This window comes from Pan troglodytes, chromosome 15, assembly GCF_028858775.2.
Source record: "Pan troglodytes isolate AG18354 chromosome 15, NHGRI_mPanTro3-v2.0_pri, whole genome shotgun sequence".
Taxonomy (NCBI): domain Eukaryota; kingdom Metazoa; phylum Chordata; class Mammalia; order Primates; family Hominidae; genus Pan; species Pan troglodytes.
The window spans coordinates 98,459,581-98,477,724 of NC_072413.2; the positions used below are offsets into that span (position 1 = coordinate 98,459,581).

General features: G+C 46.5%; 1 protein-coding gene across 3 annotated transcripts in view; it reads left to right on the forward strand.

The window, feature by feature from the left end:
• The window catches only part of WDR25 (WD repeat domain 25), a 155,458-nt gene that overhangs the window by 82,718 nt on the left and 54,596 nt on the right, over nt 1–18,144 (forward strand). For all 3 annotated transcript variants that reach the window (XM_016926734.4, XM_016926736.4, XM_016926735.4), the window contains exon 3: nt 9,980–10,127. In XM_016926734.4, the coding sequence (XP_016782223.1) occupies nt 9,980–10,127 (148 nt within the window). The remainder of the gene's footprint in view (nt 1–9,979; nt 10,128–18,144) is intronic.

Here is an 18,144-nt window from a genome sequence, read left to right on the forward strand (position 1 = left end):
TTATGGAACACTCCATGTAACAACAGCAGAATATACATTCTTTTCAATTGCCCATGGAATGTCCACCAAGAGAGACCATATAAAACAAGTCTCAGTATATCTAAAAAGATTGGAATCATTCAAAGTATATTCTCTGACTACTATGGGATTAAATTAAAAATCAGTAACAAAAATATCTGGGCAATTTCTAAATATTTGGAAACTAACACACTTCTAAATAGCCCGTGGGTCAATGAAGAAACAGATAGAGACATTAGAAAGTATTTGGAATGGAATGCAAATGAAAACACAATATTAAAAATTTGTGCAGTGTTACTAGAAGAGTTCTCAGATAGTAATTTATAGCACTCAATATCTATATTAGTTGGGAAGAAATTTTCAAATCTGTGATCTCAGCTTCTACCTTAAGACACCAGAAAAAGAAAAGCAAATTCAACCCAAATAAGCCAATAAAAATAAGAGCAGAAATAACTGAAATAGCAAATAGAAAAATAGTAGAGGAAAATCAGTGAAACAAAAAGTTGGTTCTTTGAGACCAATGAAAGGTATATTTAGCCCGACTCATGGGAGATAACAGAGAAAAATTGCAAATTACTAATATTAGGAATGAGAGAAGTGACCTAATTATAGATACTGCAGACATTTGAAAGACACTAAGGTAATGTTATGACCACCTTTATGCCAATGAATTCTACAACTTAGATGATATGGAAAAATTCCTTGAAAGATGCAAACAATAAAAGCTCATCAAGAAGAAATAGATAACCCCCAAAGCCTCATGTTTATTTAAAAAATTGAATTCATGATTAAAAACCTTCCCACAAAGAAAACTCCAGTTGAATACTCGCTAGTGAATTGTACCACTTAAAGAAGAAATTATACCAATTTATCATGGGATGAATTGTACCTACCCCAACTCCAAATTTATATTTTGAAATCTTAACCCCCAGTGCCTCAAAATGTAGCTTTATTTGGAGATGGGGTCATGACTGAGGTAATCAAGTCAAAATGAGGTCATTGGGGTGCATCCTATCCAATTCTCCCTCTATGCATATCTATCTCCGAATCTCCCCTTTCTATAAGGGAGAAGCTATGTGAATACAAAGACAGCCATCTACAAGTCAAGGAGAGAGGTCTGGAACAGATTCTTCCTTCAGAGCCCTCAGAAGGAACCAACCCTGCCAACAGCTTGATTTCAGACTTCTAGCTTCTGGAACTGTGAGACAACAAAATTCTGTTGTTTAAGGCACTCAGTTTACGGTACTCTAGTTATGGCAGCCCTGGGAAACGGATATATATATATCCGTATATGTGTGTATATATATATATATATATATACAGCTGACATTACACACCTAATGTTATGTCCTTTGATGAACTGACCCCCTTGTTGTTATGAGTCTCTTTATCCTGGTACTGTTCTTTGCTCTGAAATCTGCTCTTGTCTATGTTAACTCCAGCTTTCTTTTATTACTATTAGTATGATATATCTTTTTCTATCCCTTTATATTTAACCTTTTTGTGTCTTTATAAAGTGGGTTTCTTATAGGCACTGAGTCTTGACTTTTTATCCAACCTAACAATCTTTGTCTTTCAAATGGGATGGGTAGACCATTTCATCCATAATTGATATGGTTTGGGTTTAAATCTTGTTATTTGTTTTTATCCCATCTGTTCCTTGTTCCCTCTTTCCTAATTTTTTTGCCTTCTTTTGCATTGCATATCTTTTGTTATTTTATCTCCCATTGTTAGACTTATAACCATAAATCTGTTTTATTACTAGTTGCTTTAAGGTTTACAGCATACATCTTTAGCTTATCACAGACTACTTGCAAGTAATATTATCACTTCCCCTATAAGAAGTGTAACAATACACATATACACACAAACTCTTCTAGAATAGCAAAGAAGGGGGACACTTCCCAACTCATTCTATGAGGCCATTATTACCCTGGTATCAAACCAAGAAAAGGACATCATAAGAGAAGAAAGCAAGAGACCAATATCTCTCATGAACATAGATACAAATTTTTTTTTTTTTTTTTTTTTTGAGACGGAGTCTCGCTCTGTCGCCCAGGCTGGAGTGCAGTGGCGCGATCTCGGCTCACTGCAAGCTCCACCTCCTGGGTTCATGCCATTCTCCTGCCTCAGCCTCCTGAGTAACTGGGACTACAGGCGCCCGCCACCACGCCCTGCTAATTTTTTGTATTTTTAGTAGAGATGGGGTTTCATTGCATTAGCCAGGATGGTCTTGATCTCCTGACCACATGATCCGCCTGCCTCGGCCTCCCAAAGTGCTGGGATTACAGGTGTGAGCCACCGTACCCGGCTGATACAAAATTTTTAAATAAAATTTTAGCAAATCAATCCAACTACATATATGTGCATATCGTGACCAAGTAGGATTTGTCCCAGGAATGTAAGCTTGCCTTAACATTTGAAAATCAATGTAACTCAGCATTAATGACTGAACTATAATATTAATGACTAATTATGAAAGAAAAACCATATGAACATTTCAATAGATGCCAAAAGAGCTTTTGACAATATCCAACATTCATTAGTGATTAAAAAAAAAAAACTTCCAGCAAACTAGAAATAGAAGAGAACTCCTTTAAACTGATAAGAGGCACCAAAAAAAACCATTAGCTCTAATGTCGTTCTTAACTGTGTAAGACTGACCACTTTCCCAGTGAGATCAGGAATAGGCAAGGGTGTCACGGAGAGTTACTTAGCATTCTACTGGAGATTGCCAGTGTGATAAGACAAGACAAGAAAAGGATCCAGATTGGAAAGGAGGAAGTAAAACTGCCTTTATGTGCAGATAACATGATCATCTATATGCAATTCCAGGCTGCGCACAGTGGCTCATGCTGTAATCCAGCCTTTGGGAAGCTGTAGCTGGAGGATCATTTGAGGCCAGGAGTTTGAGACCAGCTTGGGCAACATAGTGAGACCCCAGCTCTACAAAAATAAAAATAAAAACATTTAGAAGGGTGATGTGTGCCTGCAGTCCCAGCTCCTCGGAAGGCTGAGGTGGGAGGATTGCTTGAGCCCAGGAGTTCAAAGTTTTACAGTGAACTATGATCGCACCACTTCACTCCAGCCTGGGTAACAGAGCGAGACCCTGACTTGGAAAGAAAAGAAAAGAAAAGAAAAGAAAATTCCACTGTGTCTATTTTAAAAAGCTTCTAGTACTAAAAAGTGAGTTTAGTAAGGTTGCAGAATCCAAGTTCAATATACAAAATTAGTTGTATTTCTACATACGAGAAATCAACAATCTGAAAATAAAAGTTAAAAATGCCATTTATATTATCAAACTATGAAATAATTAGAGATAAATTTGACAAAAGACATTCAAGATCTTTTCATTTAAAAAACCACAAACTGTTCCTTAGGGAAATTAAAGAAGACCTAAATAAATGGAGAGAGACATCCTGTTCATGGATTGGGAGACTCAATATTATTAAGGTGTTTCCCCAGATATTTTAGAATCAGTGCAACTCCAGCTGTAGAACACAAACATCATGAAGGGCTTCTCAAAGATTTGGCAAATGGGCTGATCCCATCCGTTTGGTAAAGGGTTAGGCACTGGTTGCACAGGCTTGTGCTGAGCTGTGTGAGTTTGAGAATGGTCTCTAAAATTATTTTCTGGGGCAACAGGGACTGTCAAGAGGTGGGATGAGGCCAGGAGCCAGGCCTGACTAGGAGGGTCTCCGAGATAAGAGTGAGTAGGATAGGGCCACGAGGGAGGCAAAGGCTTGCCCAGAAGTTTGACAACCAGGTGTTGGGGTTATGGATGACTCTTATTTTCGTTGTATTTTTCTGGTTTTTTTTTTTTTTGTTTTGTTTGTTTTTTTTTTGGGCAGAGCACACATATTTCCAATGAAATCAGAGAAACAACAATCCTATAGCTGTTTCCTTTGGGATTTTGTTTTTGCACTTCTGTATAGTTTGAATAATTTACAAGAAGACTGTATTTTTTGTAACCAAAAACGAAAGGCAGGCAGGCAGAAAGAACATGACCTGTGGCTAGATCAATACTTGTTCAATCTTTGGAGACTGTGAGGAACTCCTGGTGGGGCCATGTCTTGGTAACGAGGACACAGAAACTGTGGTAAATATGGCACCGACAAGTGACTGCACCATATTTTACTTGTCATATTCTTTTCAAATCTGTTACTTTTGTCGGACACAAAGAATGTCTCTAGTTAATACATGAAATCATCTTGGAACATTTGACAGAAGATTTAACTCCTTAATTCTATGAAGGCAGTTTGGGATCTCTAATTACTTAATTGAAAAAAGCACGCACTTCAGTCTGCTGCAATGTTGGGGAATTAATCTTTAAAACCTGACAGTGAACATTAAATTCAATTAAGGAGACCAATTGGCAAAGATTCTTCCCTCCTTCACCCTGGATAGCTTTGAGAGGTAGCTGACTGGTCTGCATTGATTCAGATGCTGTCATTGTCTGTGCATCTACTAGGAGAGCCAAGTGTGCGTTTTTCACTTCAGGGGGAACTTGTCAGACGATTTACAGATTGATGGATCTCCTTACATGTTTCCGTGGCTGATTCGGGAGTTCCCCTGGACAAGAATTCAAACATTCCAGTTTGCTGCTTTTGGCCTTGGACTTCATAGAGTTCAAGTTTTTTGTAATTTCTTCTTTCTTGCATGACTACCATGTTCTTCCTCCTCCCTCCGTCCTCTCCTCCTCTCCATCCTCTCTTCCCCTCCCTTCTCTTCTCTTCTTCCCCCTTCCTCTCTGCCCCCCGCCCCTTCCTTTTTCCCTTCTCTTTCCCTCTCCCTGCTTCCTCTCCCCCTGCTCCTTCCTTTTTCCCTTCTCCCCTTCTCTTCTGCTCTCCCCTCTTCCTCTCCCCCTTGCTCCTTCCTTTTTCCCTTCTCTTCTTCTTTCACCCCTTCCTCTCCCCCTGCTCCTTCCTTTTTCCCTTCTCTTCTGCTCTCCCCTCTTCCTCTCCCCCTGCTCCTTCCTTCCTTTTTCCCTTCTCTTCTTCTTTCACCCCTTCCTCTCCCCCTGCTCCTTCCTTCCTTTTTCCCTTCTCTTTTCCTCCCTTTCTGTTTCCCATCCTGTGTTTCTTTTTTCTCTCCTCTCCCCAATTCCTCCATCACTCCTTCTCTCCCTTCCTTTTTTCTTCTGCTCCTCCTCCTCTCCCTCTTGGTTAATTTAACTTTTTATTTTAAATATGAAGTGTTTTAAACATACTCAAAATTATAGAAGGTAACAGATACCTATACACCTGTCACTGAGATTGTCAAATCCCCAGGTGTGTCTGTTCTCATTCTCAGCGGACCCACCCATCAGCATTTGACATGGTGACCAGTCTCTTTGTCAAAACACTGTCTTCTCTATGCTTCCAGGACTTTCCTCTTCTGTTTTTTTCCCACACTTCACTGGCCTCTTCTTAGACTCCTTTCTGGTTTCTCCCTCTCCTCCCCTGGCTCCCAGCCTGTGAAACTTGGAGGCCTGGGGCTGAGATGTGGGACTCCTCTCTGTCCTGTCTGCACTTGCTCCCTAGGAGAGCTCATCCAGCTCAAGGCTGCGGCAGCATTTCCACAATGGCATCCACAGCTCAGCCTCTGCCCTGGGCCTCTCTTTTGAACATCACACTGGCACGGGAATGAGTCTTTATACTGTCTGCTGTCTGTCATTCAAAACTGAGCTCCAGGTCCTCCTTCCCTCAAACTTACCCCTTCTGCAGGCTGACCCATCTCTGCAACTCCACCCCTTTCAGTGCTTGGGCCGGGAACTGCGAATGTGTCCTGGGCTTTTCCCTTGCCCTCATATCCTACCTCCAGTCCAGGGAAGTCCTGTTGGTTCTACCCTCCAAGGCAGGCCACTTCTCTACTGCCTCCCACTGGTCCAAGCCATTTCCTCTCTCCCTGGATTCTTGCAGAAGCCTCCTGATTGTCTTCCTTCATCTCTCTTGCCCTTCATTCTCCTCCCTGCATGGCAGCTGGAGTGGTCCTACTGGAGTGGAACCAGCCCTCATTCCCCTCTGTTCCACCTGCAGAACCCTGGGATGCCCCAACGGCTTGTGGTTTTCCGACTTCATCCCTTTCTTACCACCTCCCTGCCAACCCCCAGCCTTGTTCACTTCTCTAGCTGCAGTGGCCCTTCTTGCTGTTGCTTGACCATGCCAGGCATACTCCTGTCACTGCCTGGAAGCTTCTTCCCTCAATTTCTACATAGCTGGCTTTCTCACCCCTTCAGGACTTCCTCCAAAGTCACCTCCTCAGAGAGGTCCTCCCTGGCCAACATTTCAGCCCCTTCCCTTGACCTTATAGAGCCCTTTCCTGGTTACTTTTTAATATTTCAGTCTTCACCACTGCCTTAAGGACTGTGGATTTTTATTTGTTCAGTGTCTGTCTCCCTCACTAGAATATAAACTCTTTGAAGGCAGAGATTTTTGTCTTATTTGTTTCCTGTTACACAATGCCTGGCTAATAGCAGGTCCTCAGGAAATCTTTGTTGAATGAATGAATAAATGAATGAGTTTCAGAGGAAACATTTGGGCATGTTTTCTTCGGAGCATTTTCCATCTCTCCCTCTCCTCATCTCCCACACCCCATCGCATCACCCCAGTGCATTTCATCTCCCCCACCCCATCTCATCTCCCCTCCCCATCTCATCCTCCCCTACCCCATCTCATCTCCCCTACTCCATCTATCTCATCTCATCTCATCTTCTTTTACCCCATCTGCTCTCCCCTATGCCATCTATTCTTTCCTACCCCATCTACTCTCCCCTACCCCATCTCATCTCCTTTACCTCATTTCATCTCCTCTACCCGATCTGCTCTCCTCTACCCCATCTCAAGTCCCCTACTCCATCTCCTCTCTCCTACCCCATCTCATCTCCCCTGCCTTATCTACTCTCCCCTACATGCTCCACCCTCTCTTTGGAAGAGCTGCTGCTTAGTGTTCATAGCTTTTTCCTCTAGCCCTGCCCCTTTCCCTCCCTTCCTAGGAGTGATGGCCCTCCTCATGCATGTTTTTATAGCCTGGCTACAAATTCACGTATAAATGAGATCTGCTTTGTGTGTGTGTGTGTGTATTTTTAAAAACTGTGGCAGAATAATACACAGCATAAAATTGACCATCTTCACCATTATTAAGCATACAGGTCAGTGGCATTAAGCACATTCACAGTGTTGTGCAGTCTGCACCCCATCTGTCTGCAGAACTCTTTATCTTGGAAAACTGAAACTCGGTCCCCATTAAACAACTCCCCATTCCCCCTCCCCCAGCCCTGGCCACCACCATTCTACTTTCTATCTATCTCTATGATTTTGACTACTCTGGGTACCTCATATAAGTGCAGTTATATCGTATTTGTCCTTATGTGTCTGGCTTATTTTACTTAGCATAATATCTTCAAGTTTCATCCATGTTGTAGCAAGTGCCAAGATTTCTTTCCATTCTAAGGCTGAATACTCTTCCACTGTATGGATAGAACACATTTTTACAATTCATTCATCCATCCATAGACACTTGGATTACTCCCCTCTTTTGGCTATTATTAATAATGCTGCTATGAACATGGATGTACAGTATCTTTTTGAGACCCTGGTTTCAGCTTTTTGGGCATTTACCCAGAAGTGGAATGGCTGGATCATGTCGTAATTCTACATTTAATTTTTTGAGGAACTATCATGCTGTTTTTCACAGTGGCTGCACCATTTGACATGCCCACCAGCAGTGGACAAGAGTTCCAGTTTTTCCACATCCTTGTCAATGCTTGTTATTTTCTGTTTTTTGATAGCAGCCATCCTAATGGGTACAAGGTAGTGTTTCATGTAAAAACTTAAATGGCATTGTACTTTGTATATGCAGCTTGACTTATGTACTTCATATTAACTTTTTTACCATTTAACCATGTGAGCCCTGTAGATCTCGTTTATTTTACTATTTAAATAAAATTAAACTCATATTCATACATATTTTTGGAAAACAGCAGTTCCCTGTGCCCCATCTCCCTCCCGTGAATTCTTATTCCACTTTGAAGTCTTCTGGCTGTGTCTTCTGGCTGTGTTGTGTTTCTAAATGTAAATACTGCTGTTTCTTGATTTTTTCAGTTTGAGACCCCAGCTATTGACCCTTAGTGAGGAAGAAAGGAAAGGAGCTCTCTTCACATTTTTTGAAGGCTACTCTTGACCTTTTGTTTTCTTAAGTGTAGACATTTACATAATCCCAGGAAACAAGGTTTCAGAGCTCTGATCCTTTGCATTCTGAGAACATTCGGGACTTGGCAGGTTGAATTTTCTTGTCTTTAATGAGAAGGTTATCCCTGGGATCAGGTTGGTAGAAGTGCATGGGTGTACTTTGTTTGGGTTTTTCTCTTATTAAAGAAAATGAAGCTTGGTTTTCCTCATGGAACAGGTCTGGAATCCACATCCAGTTGTGTGCCAGCCATTATGCCATGTGCTGTGCAGCCATTACCTCCTCAGCCTTCACCACTGCCCTCGGGGTGACGCTCTTCTTATTCCCACTTCAGGGAGGAGAGGACTGAGGCCCAGAGAGGCAAAGCCACTCAGCCAAGGCCCGAGGCCTGCCAGCAGCCGTATCAGGTGGGAGGCACTCCGTTCTGACTCCCACGCCCTGGCTGCAAGTGCTCCTCTGCTTCTCGGGTTCAGCCTCTGAGCCACCTGGGTGGTAGGTGAGAGCACTGCCCTCATCCTGCAGTGACAAGAAGGTAGGGGACTAGCACTGCTGAGTACCTCTGTGTGTCAGGCCCTGGGCCTACCCTGACATATTCCAAACTCTCTGGCTGTTCCCTTGGGCTGCACGGTGTGTTTGGCGGCATTTGCTGGGAGAGCTGGTGGAAAGCTAAGCTCAGGGGCTCTCACGTGGTGTGGCCCTGGCTCTGGGAATGTGCAGTTTTATACTTGATATCTTAGATCATTTTTCAGAAGTCATTGAGTGTAACAGGGTTTTCTCTCATGAGCCTCATACCCTCATGAAAGGCCAGCGTGGGAAGGAGGGAAAGCACCTTCTCTCCTCCAACAAAAGGACAGCTGCCCCTACGGCAGATATTTGTACTTTGACTGGTTGTAAATATGAGTGTAGCACATTCCTTTTTGGATCTTAGTCTTACAGCAGAACCCATGAAAACAGCCTGGACTTGGGCAGTGTCCATGGCAGGACAGATGCCAGGGATGCAGGTGAGCCTGGGATAAGATGCCAGGGATGCAGGCGAGCCTGGGATAAGATGCCAGGGATGCAGGCGAGCCTGGGATAAGATGCCAGGGATGCAGGCGAGCCTGGGATAAGATGCCAGGGATGCAGGCGAGCCTGGGATAAGATGCCAGGGACGCAGGTGAGCCTGGGATAGGGTTGTGAATGCTGAGGGCGCAGGACTCCCACCCGGCTGCAGGGATGAAGCAGGTGTGAAGGGCTGGGTAGGTGACTGGCAGACACAGGAATGCTGTTTTCTTTTTTCTTTTATTTTGAGACAGTCTCGCTGTGTCACCCAGGTTGGAGGGCAGTGGTACAATCATGATTCACTGCAACCTCTGCCTCTTGGACTCCAGCAATTCTCCTGCCTCAGCCTCCGGAGTAGTTGGGACTACAGGCATGTGTCACTATGCCCAACTAATTTTATGTAGAGAAAAGGTTTCACCATGTTGCCTGGGCTGGTCTTGAACTCTTGAGCTCAAACAGTCTGCCCACTTTGGCCTCCCAAAGTGCTGGGACTACAGATATGAGCTGCCATACCCATCCAGAATGCAGTTTTCTTAACCCCAGAAAAAATTTGGGGAAATGATCCTCCCAACTTACCAATCCCAAGCCTTTACATTTCTGCAATGAAAAGTTTAACATCTAGATATGGATTTGATGGTAAAATAATGAGAATCTAATTCCACCGAGACCTTTTTCTTTCTACAGGGGGGTCGAGCTGAGCCCTGGAGATCAGGCCCTTGTTGTGACGCCTGGTGCTGTCTGTGTTTGCCTGCAGGTATGGAACGCCGTGGACTCCGGGCACTGCCTGCAGACCTACTCCCTGCACACAGAGGCAGTGCGGGCCGCCCGGTGGGCTCCCTGTGGCCGGCGCATCCTCAGTGGTGGCTTTGACTTCGCGCTGCACCTAACAGACCTTGAAACAGGTGCGTTTCTTGTATCACCTCCCTGAGGTGAGCTGGCAGCTCTCTCCCTGGGGAAGGTTCTCTGGTGGGCACGCAGCCACAAGCTGTATACGCTTGTGTGGCAGAGGGAGAGGGGCCTCAGGGTGGGCTCGTGCTCGGTGAGAGGGCTTCCAGACTGCTTGCCCATTGGAACTGCGACTCCCCACAGAGGGTGGGCCTCTGCCAGCCAACACAGAGGACAGAGCCCCAAGGTTGTCTCAGCCTCAAGCCATGGGGCTGGATAAAGAGGTGGCTTTTTAATCTACTTCTGACATGCAATTTGTGCTGAAATAGATTTAACTTTATCATTGTGTCCTTTGGTTGGAATCAGGTTAGAATTCCTGTCAATTCATTATCGTTGAAAGGCTGTGAGAAATGATTCCAGCTCATAAGGAAAGTCTTCAAACGAGTTCTGCTTTAATGCCCACACTGAAAAGGCACTTGGGTAGGATGGATTCGTGCCGGGTAAATCCTGAGGGGGCTCTTGACAAGCAGGGCGAGAAGGAGAGAGAAGTCAGTGGAAGGAACTTTCCTTACTCAGCGCTCCTATGCAACAGGCACTGTCAACACCCACCGCAGCCACGGCCCCCAGGTGGGCTCTCTCCGGGGTTTACAGTGAGGACTTCCAGGGAGTGACAGAGCTGGGATTCGCACCTCTGCCATCTGCCTCCCAGTCCGAGCTCCTTCCTCTCTTTCTCCTTTCCCCTCCCCTCCCCTTCTCTTTCCTTTCCTTTCCCTCTCTGTTCTCTTTCTTTCTTTTCTTTCTTTCCTTTTTAAAAATGTTTTTATCCCCCTCCATGAGCAGGATCCAGCTTCTTTCAGCACCACACTACCTCCTCCCCAGAGCTCCTCCTCGGTCTCGTTTCTGCTGGGCTCCACTGCCAGGAGCCCAGGGAGAGGCCAGACTTCACACCAGTCCCTGGGCCTCCCCTTGAACCCTCAGGCCAGCATCTTGCTTGCCTAGCCCCGCAGTGGTGGTGGCTCTGGGGCCTGCCTCTCCTAGGGTCTGGCAAGAAGATGATAACTTGCTGGTCCAACCCCTGCCGCTCATGCCCAGCAGCCCCCAGGAGACGCAGAGGGAAAATGGAGAAGGTGGTTTGTTTCCACCTTGAGTGTGGGCGGCCTTGCAGCTCCTTGCATGCTCAGTAGGGGAGGGGACAGTACTAATGGTCACAGGGCCCCTGCCAGGTGCTATAGGCTTTGCACACAGCATGTCTAATCCTCACTGCAGCTGCCGGCAGTGATTATTTCCATTTTAAAGGAGAGGAAACTGAGGCTCAGAGGGGCAAAGCAGCTTGCTCAGTGCCTCCCAGTGGTGCATAGCCAGCAGGGATTTGAAGCCATGTCTGTACAACTACAGATTCTGTGCCCTTCCCACCGTGCCGTGTGTGGCGGTTTCTTCTCACGAAGCACTTCCCTGGTCTTACTGATTCTCTTAACCCCTTGCAGAGTGGCCAGACTCAGGGAGTTTGATGCCACTTGATGATGGTGATGACTGGGCTGATGATGGCAGCACTTACTACTGAGCATGCACTGTGTGCTGGGCATTCTTCCACAGCCTCTATACAGCATCTTATTTAGGCCCCACTCACTCTTTGAGACAGGCGCCATCAGAATCAGCTGTACACACACTGGCCAGGGGCACAAACCAGCAAGTGGCAGAGCCAGGATGCACGCAGGTCTGCTAGGCCCCAAAGCCTGCTGCCTGACTGTTACACTCTGTTGTCTGCATGTCCCATAAGATATGCTTGATAGGGGAGACAGAGCTGAACAAGACCCAGTGCCTACCCTGGAGAAGCTCCTGTCTGCTGGAGAAGACAGAAGTGCAGAGTCAATCCCAAATTGCAGTGATGGAGTAAGACACAGGAATTGCAAGAACATCTAGATTGGAAAATCAAGGAAGACTTCCTGGAGGAAGTGAAACCTGAGCTGAGCCACAGATTAGGTGGACAGAGAATTAGGATGGAGGAGGTATGGTTGATGAGGAGGAAAGTAGGTTCTTGCAGATGGAACAAGGACAGAGCTGACACAGGAACAGGGTTCCATGTAGTATGCTTGGAAACCAAAGCAGGATGTAATATGGGGTGCAGGGGCTGGGGCAGATGAGTCTGAGGAGTGCAGGAGGGGAAACCCCAGCCTGTGGGTCAGGTGAGCACATGTGGGTAGCACACCGCTCACAGAGTGACAAGCTCACTCACTCACACCGTCGGATTACTCAAATCAAATTCATTTGATGGCATTGATGGGTTCATAGTGGCCCTTAAGCATTATTCTCTCAATCAACAGATGTTAAACAAATGCATGCAATTGTATGTGTGGGTGGGTGTGAGTGGGTGTGTCTTGACAGGGGGTTCTGAAATTTTTAGACATTCAAAGAGGGTCCTCCTGTCTGATGAGTCCGGGACTGCCATAGCAGCTGGCGGGCGGAGGCCATTGCTGAGTTTGAAGCAGGCAAGAGTCAGGGCTTGGTCTGTGCTTTGAGTAGGCCTTCTTGGTAGCTCCCACTGGTCCTGTGTGACCTGCAGCCCCTGGTGGAGAGTTGGAGGAGTGGGAGGTAGAATGCCTTGCCCGGTTGGTGATAGGACTGCGTTTGGAGAACAGCTTGTCTGGCCCCAGGCCCAATGTGCCCCTCTAGCTGTGGTGTGTTGGGTGTGTAAAGAAAAGCATGGCCCTGCCCCCAGGGCATTACCATCCAGTGGGGGAGGTGATTGAGGACTTCTTCACTCCATCCCTCTGCTAGGAATGGCGCTCACCACTGGGTTCCTTCAACTGTTGAATGAGCTGTTGAATTCTACTCTTGAAGGCCCTGTTTCGTTCACTCCGCAGTTACTTATTGTGCACCCACTGTGTGTAGGACTTGGTGCTGAGGCCACAGTGGAGAGTGTGGTGGGCCCCTGGGAGAGAATGGTTGAGGGATTTGGACCTCACCCTTGGGGAAGCGCTGCACATTCAGACCTCTCCTGCTGAGGGTGGTTGGTTTCCATGTCCCTCTCCCTGGCTGGCTTGGGAGCTCCATGAGGATGGGAGCCTGTCCTGGTGGTCTTTGTGTCTCTATCCTCTGGCCAGGGCTGGCTTGGAGCAGCTGCTCAGTACCTGTGTGGGTAAGATGTGCTGAGTTTGTCCTTGCCAGGTCCTCCTATCTGGGCAGTGAAGCCCATCAGGGACTGCCAGGGCTGGTCGGGGGGCCTCCACCTATGTCTCCCCCTATGTCTCCTACCTTGTCTCTGCACATCCCACCTCCAGCTTTTGGTAAGTGCTCTCTTTAGCCATTGGGGTGGGCTCTGCAGGCCCTGTGGCTTTCGTCCCGCTTTGACTTATCTTGTCCTTTCTCTTCGCTGAGTCTGATCTCCCTTTCTACTGGATCTGCCTTTTTCCGCCCTTGGTGATTTGGCTTTTTCATTTCAATCTAATTAGGGCTCCCTGCCAGGAGAAGGCAGTGCAGGGCGTTCTCACCGCAGCGCTTTGGGAATTAGTCACTTGGTGCCCATTGTCATTAATTTGGCGCCAAGGTCATTTATCCTGGTGTCCTCAATCAATACAGTTAAAAATCTGTGGATTCTGAAATGTCAATACCTGGCCTGAAATACGGAGGGCCAGCAACATTTTATCTCATTAATTTATAGTTCTGACAGGCTGTTGGCTTATAGAACAACCATGAATCAACACTTAAATAAAACTTGCTCACAATTATTTTTGGTGCTCTTGTTTCAGTCTGTAATCTTCCTAACAAAACGTCTGTGGCACGTTAGGCTGAGGTGGCCTCAGGGAACGCTGGCCGACTCCACCAGGGCCCTGAGTGTCGCCTGTCTTATGAGTCAGCTGTGCCACACGCCAGCTCAGCCAGTCTCCTCAGAATCCCCCGGAGAGCTCGCTCAGTTCTAAGCGGTCCTGTCATGTTTCTTGCAGACTCCAGGCCCTGAGGCAGGTGTCCCAGCCTGACCCTCGAGGCTGCAGCTGTAGAGGCATGCAGGGCCTTTGTCCTTTACCTTTGATGGCTGCAAAGGAGATTCCTCTTCCTGGAGCCCTGGGGCCCTGGCTGGGCAGGGAACCCTGTCCTCCTTCCTGTGCACGGGCCGGCTCTCCTGATGTGCGCTGGCTCCTCTGAGCCATCTGTGCAGTGCCACCTGGGTCTACCTCCCAGATCCTGGAGGCAGCACGCGTGAGAGGGCACATAGACAGGGTACAGGTGCTGGCTCTTCTGCCTCCCCGAACCAGGCCTCTTCACCCATTTCTACCACACCACCTGGTGCTGGGGCTGTTGAAGGGAGCAGCTGTGATAACACATATAGGGCGCTTTGCAGAATGCCTGGCGTGTGGTAGGTCCTCAGCAAGGAACTCCTCTCCTCCTCCATCATGGCCCATGAGGCCCTTGTTCCTGCTAAGTTGTCCAGATGGCCCTTGTTGGCAGGCCATTTCCCCACATGGGGCCACTTTTCGATCATCATCCAGAAGCCCCTGCTGGTCCCCTCAGTGAGCTTACAGATGTGCTGTTGGTCCCATGCGTGGGTCTTGGGGGCAGACTGGGAGGAGGCCTTGGGCCATCATGGGTTCTCCCAGCATCTCTTCCACATTCCCCTTCCTCCTGGTAATGGGACAACACGCGCTCTTTATTAGGGCTCTCGAGTGGGTATACAGACCCCTAGCCTGCCCGGCCTGCCCCTCTCCAGAGCCTCAGGCACTCATGGCTGCAGGAGGCCTATGGCCCTCTTCCTTCAGATGCCCACAGCCTGCAGCTCTGCTGTCCCCAGCTTTTGGCTGGCTCCTCCTGCCCTGGGTGTCCCAGTGTCTTTTGGTGGGAGTCATGGTGTGTGGAAGTGAGCAGCCAACTGGGACTGGGCTCATAAATGACCATTTCTCCTTGCTTTCCAAGAGGTGTCTTCTTGTCTCTCCCCTGTTTTCAATCTATGACTGGGGCTTCCATCACAGAAATGCTACAAGGAAAAAGAGAATGACAGGTTATCGAGCCCTTGCTGTGGGCTGGGCCCTGGGCTGTGTGCCCTGGGTTCCAGCACGCTGCCTGGCCTGTGTGGAGGTGAAATGAGTGAGCGGATGGTAGACTCTGCTTATGTGACTCCTCCTGTGAGAGGAGTGTTTTTAATCCCATTTCATGGACCCAGAAACTGAGGCTTAGCGTGGTCAGTGACTTTCTTGAGGTGACAGAGGTGGGATCCAGTGCTGGCCTGTGACTAGTAGAGCTCCTGCTGTTGAGGTATGGTGTGGCATGCCCTCCCCACGTCTGTTTCCCTGCTGTGAACAAACAGGGAAACAACGGGGAAGCCAACTTAACCTGACTCCTGGGGAGCCTGCTGGGCAGCAGCTGGCCACCTGCAGAGGATAACATGGGGCCTCTGGGAAGAAGGAGTGCTCCAGACTCATGGGGACTGATCCCTCTGATTAAGTGAAGCCACTGAGGGAAAGATGCCTCTTCCGTGATGGATGGCCACGCTCCAATGACGACTTTAGACCACTTGGCATGGGAAGGGTGAGAAGTGTCCAAATGAAAACCATGGCAAAGAGCCCCAAGAGCTCCTGGGCTTTGGAGAAGGGGCCACAGAAGGAGGCTCCTTGTTGTGCTAAGCCTTTGAGGTGGTGCTGGCTCCTGCCGGTCCTTGGAAGAAGTGCCGTGGAGGGGCCTGGGCTTCTCCGTTCTTTGGTTTTCTGGCACTGTGGCTGGAGTTTCGCTAGCGTAGCTTAGGAGGACTTGATTAGGTATCCCTCAGGTGCCCACAGACCCAAAGGAAGTAGAAGAAAGCTTATGGGCACATTTACAAAGCATCTGATACTTACATGTACGTGCTCCATGAGTCCTAGGGACTGTTGCCACTGATCCAGAAGTGAAGGCTCAGAGGGGCTCCACAGCCTAGCGAGGTCTGAGCTGATGAGGGTTCCCTGGCTGCCGCCCTTTAAGTGCCTCCTTGTCCAGTTAGCAGCCGCCTACTTTCTTGCCCACTTGTGAGTGGGTCTATTTTCCAAGGCCAGTCTCTGTTGCCACAAATATCCTTCCTTTCTCACTCTGAAAGTGCTTCTCCTCTGGCTCAATCTTGTTTTCTCTTTCCTTACTTCTTTGGAGTGAGAAGCTGACCCTAGTTACGGATATTAAATCAAATGTTATTAAACTTCATTACAACACCATGCCAGCCCTTAACTGCCACTTGGAAAAGTGCCTAGAGATCCTTCACATCTCCACAAACACAGCTCACGCCAGCCCTCTAGGCAAAGAAAAGATGGTTTCTAATTCAAATTCTTGTTTTGTTCATGACCGTGACTGCACAGTGGTGATGTCTGGCGTGTGTGTGTTTGGTTGCAGCTGCATCACAGTTTGGTGCCCTTGTTAGGTAAGGCTGCCATTATTGACTGACTCTGGAGCCCAAACGTGTTTACGGCATGTTTGCTATTGGAATGGCGAGTTCCGAGTTTCAGAAAATCAACTTACTAGTAAAGCACTGGGATACACCTTGTTTGAAAGTTGAGAACTCTTATTATTATTTTTTAAATTTTGGAACATTCGGTCTTGTCCAGATAATTAAAAGCAGTGGCTGACATTGGTCTGGGCAATGATTTTTTGGATAGGACTTAAAGCACTGGCAGCAAAAGCAAATATAGGCAAAAGAATTGCATCAAACTAAAAAGCTTCTGCACAGCAAAGGAAACAGTTAACAGAGTGAAGAGACAGCCCGTGGATTGGAAGAGAAAGTTTGCAAATCATACATCTGATGAGGGGCTAATATGGAAAATGCATGAGGAACTTAACTCAACAGCAAGAAGCCAAATAACCTGATTTTTAAAATGAGCAAAGGATCTGAACAGACTTTTCTCAAAAGAAGAGATATGAATGGCCAACAGATATTAGAAAAAATGCTCAACATCTGTAATCATCAGGGAAATGCAAATTAAAACCACAATGAGATATCACCTCAAACCTGTTGGAATGCCTATTTTCAAAAAGACAAATGATAGCAAGTGTTGGTGAGGATGTGGAGAAAAGGGAATCCTTGTACAATGTAAATGAGTACAGCTATTTTGGAAAATAGCGTGGAGGTTCTTCAAAAGACTAAAAATAGAATTACCGTATGATCCTACAATCCCACTTCTGGGTGTATCTCCAAAGGAATTGAAATCAGTGTGTGGAAGGGATCTCTGCACACCCATATTCATTGCAGCACTGTTCACAGTAGCCAAGATATGGAAGCCACCTCGGTGTCCATCAGCGGATGAGTGGATAAAGAAAATGCGGTGAATATTCACAATGGAATACTCTACAGCCTTAAAAAAGAAGAATATTCTGTCATTTTTGACAACATGGGTGAACCTGGAGGACATTACAATAAGTGGGATAAGTGAAGGCACAGAAAGACAAATACTGCATGATCTCACTTATATGTGGAAGCTAAAAAAGTTGATCTCGTAGAAGCGTTGAGTAGAAAGGTGTTACCAGGAGTTTGGGGGTGGGGTGGATATGGAAAGTGGAGATGTTGATGAAAGGGTATAAAGTTTCAGTTAGAATGAAGGAATAAGTTTTGGTGATCTATTGCACTGCATGATGACCACAGTTAATAATGTGTATTTCATAACTGCTAAAAGAATGCACTTTTAACATTCTGTCCACAAAAAATAAATTAGTGAGGTGATAGATATGTTAATTATCTTGATTAAATCTTTCTACAATGTATATACAGATCAAAACATCACATTGTACCCCCAAATATATACATATATAATTATTTATCAATTAAAATTAATTTAAAATGAAACAAAAAAGAATGGGAAGGAAAGAGCTGGTGTAAGTATGTTATTAGAAGACAAATTTTAAAAAATGACTGCAACTACTACTATTTCTTCTGTTACTACTATTATTACAATGCTACAGCTACTGTTTATTGGGCCCTATCAGTTATCTGGGGCTTAGCTCTCCTACACACATTATTGCTAATTCTCACAACCACCTTTTGTGGTCCTGAGTCTACAGATGAGGATACCAGGGCTGGAGAGGATTGCTGGC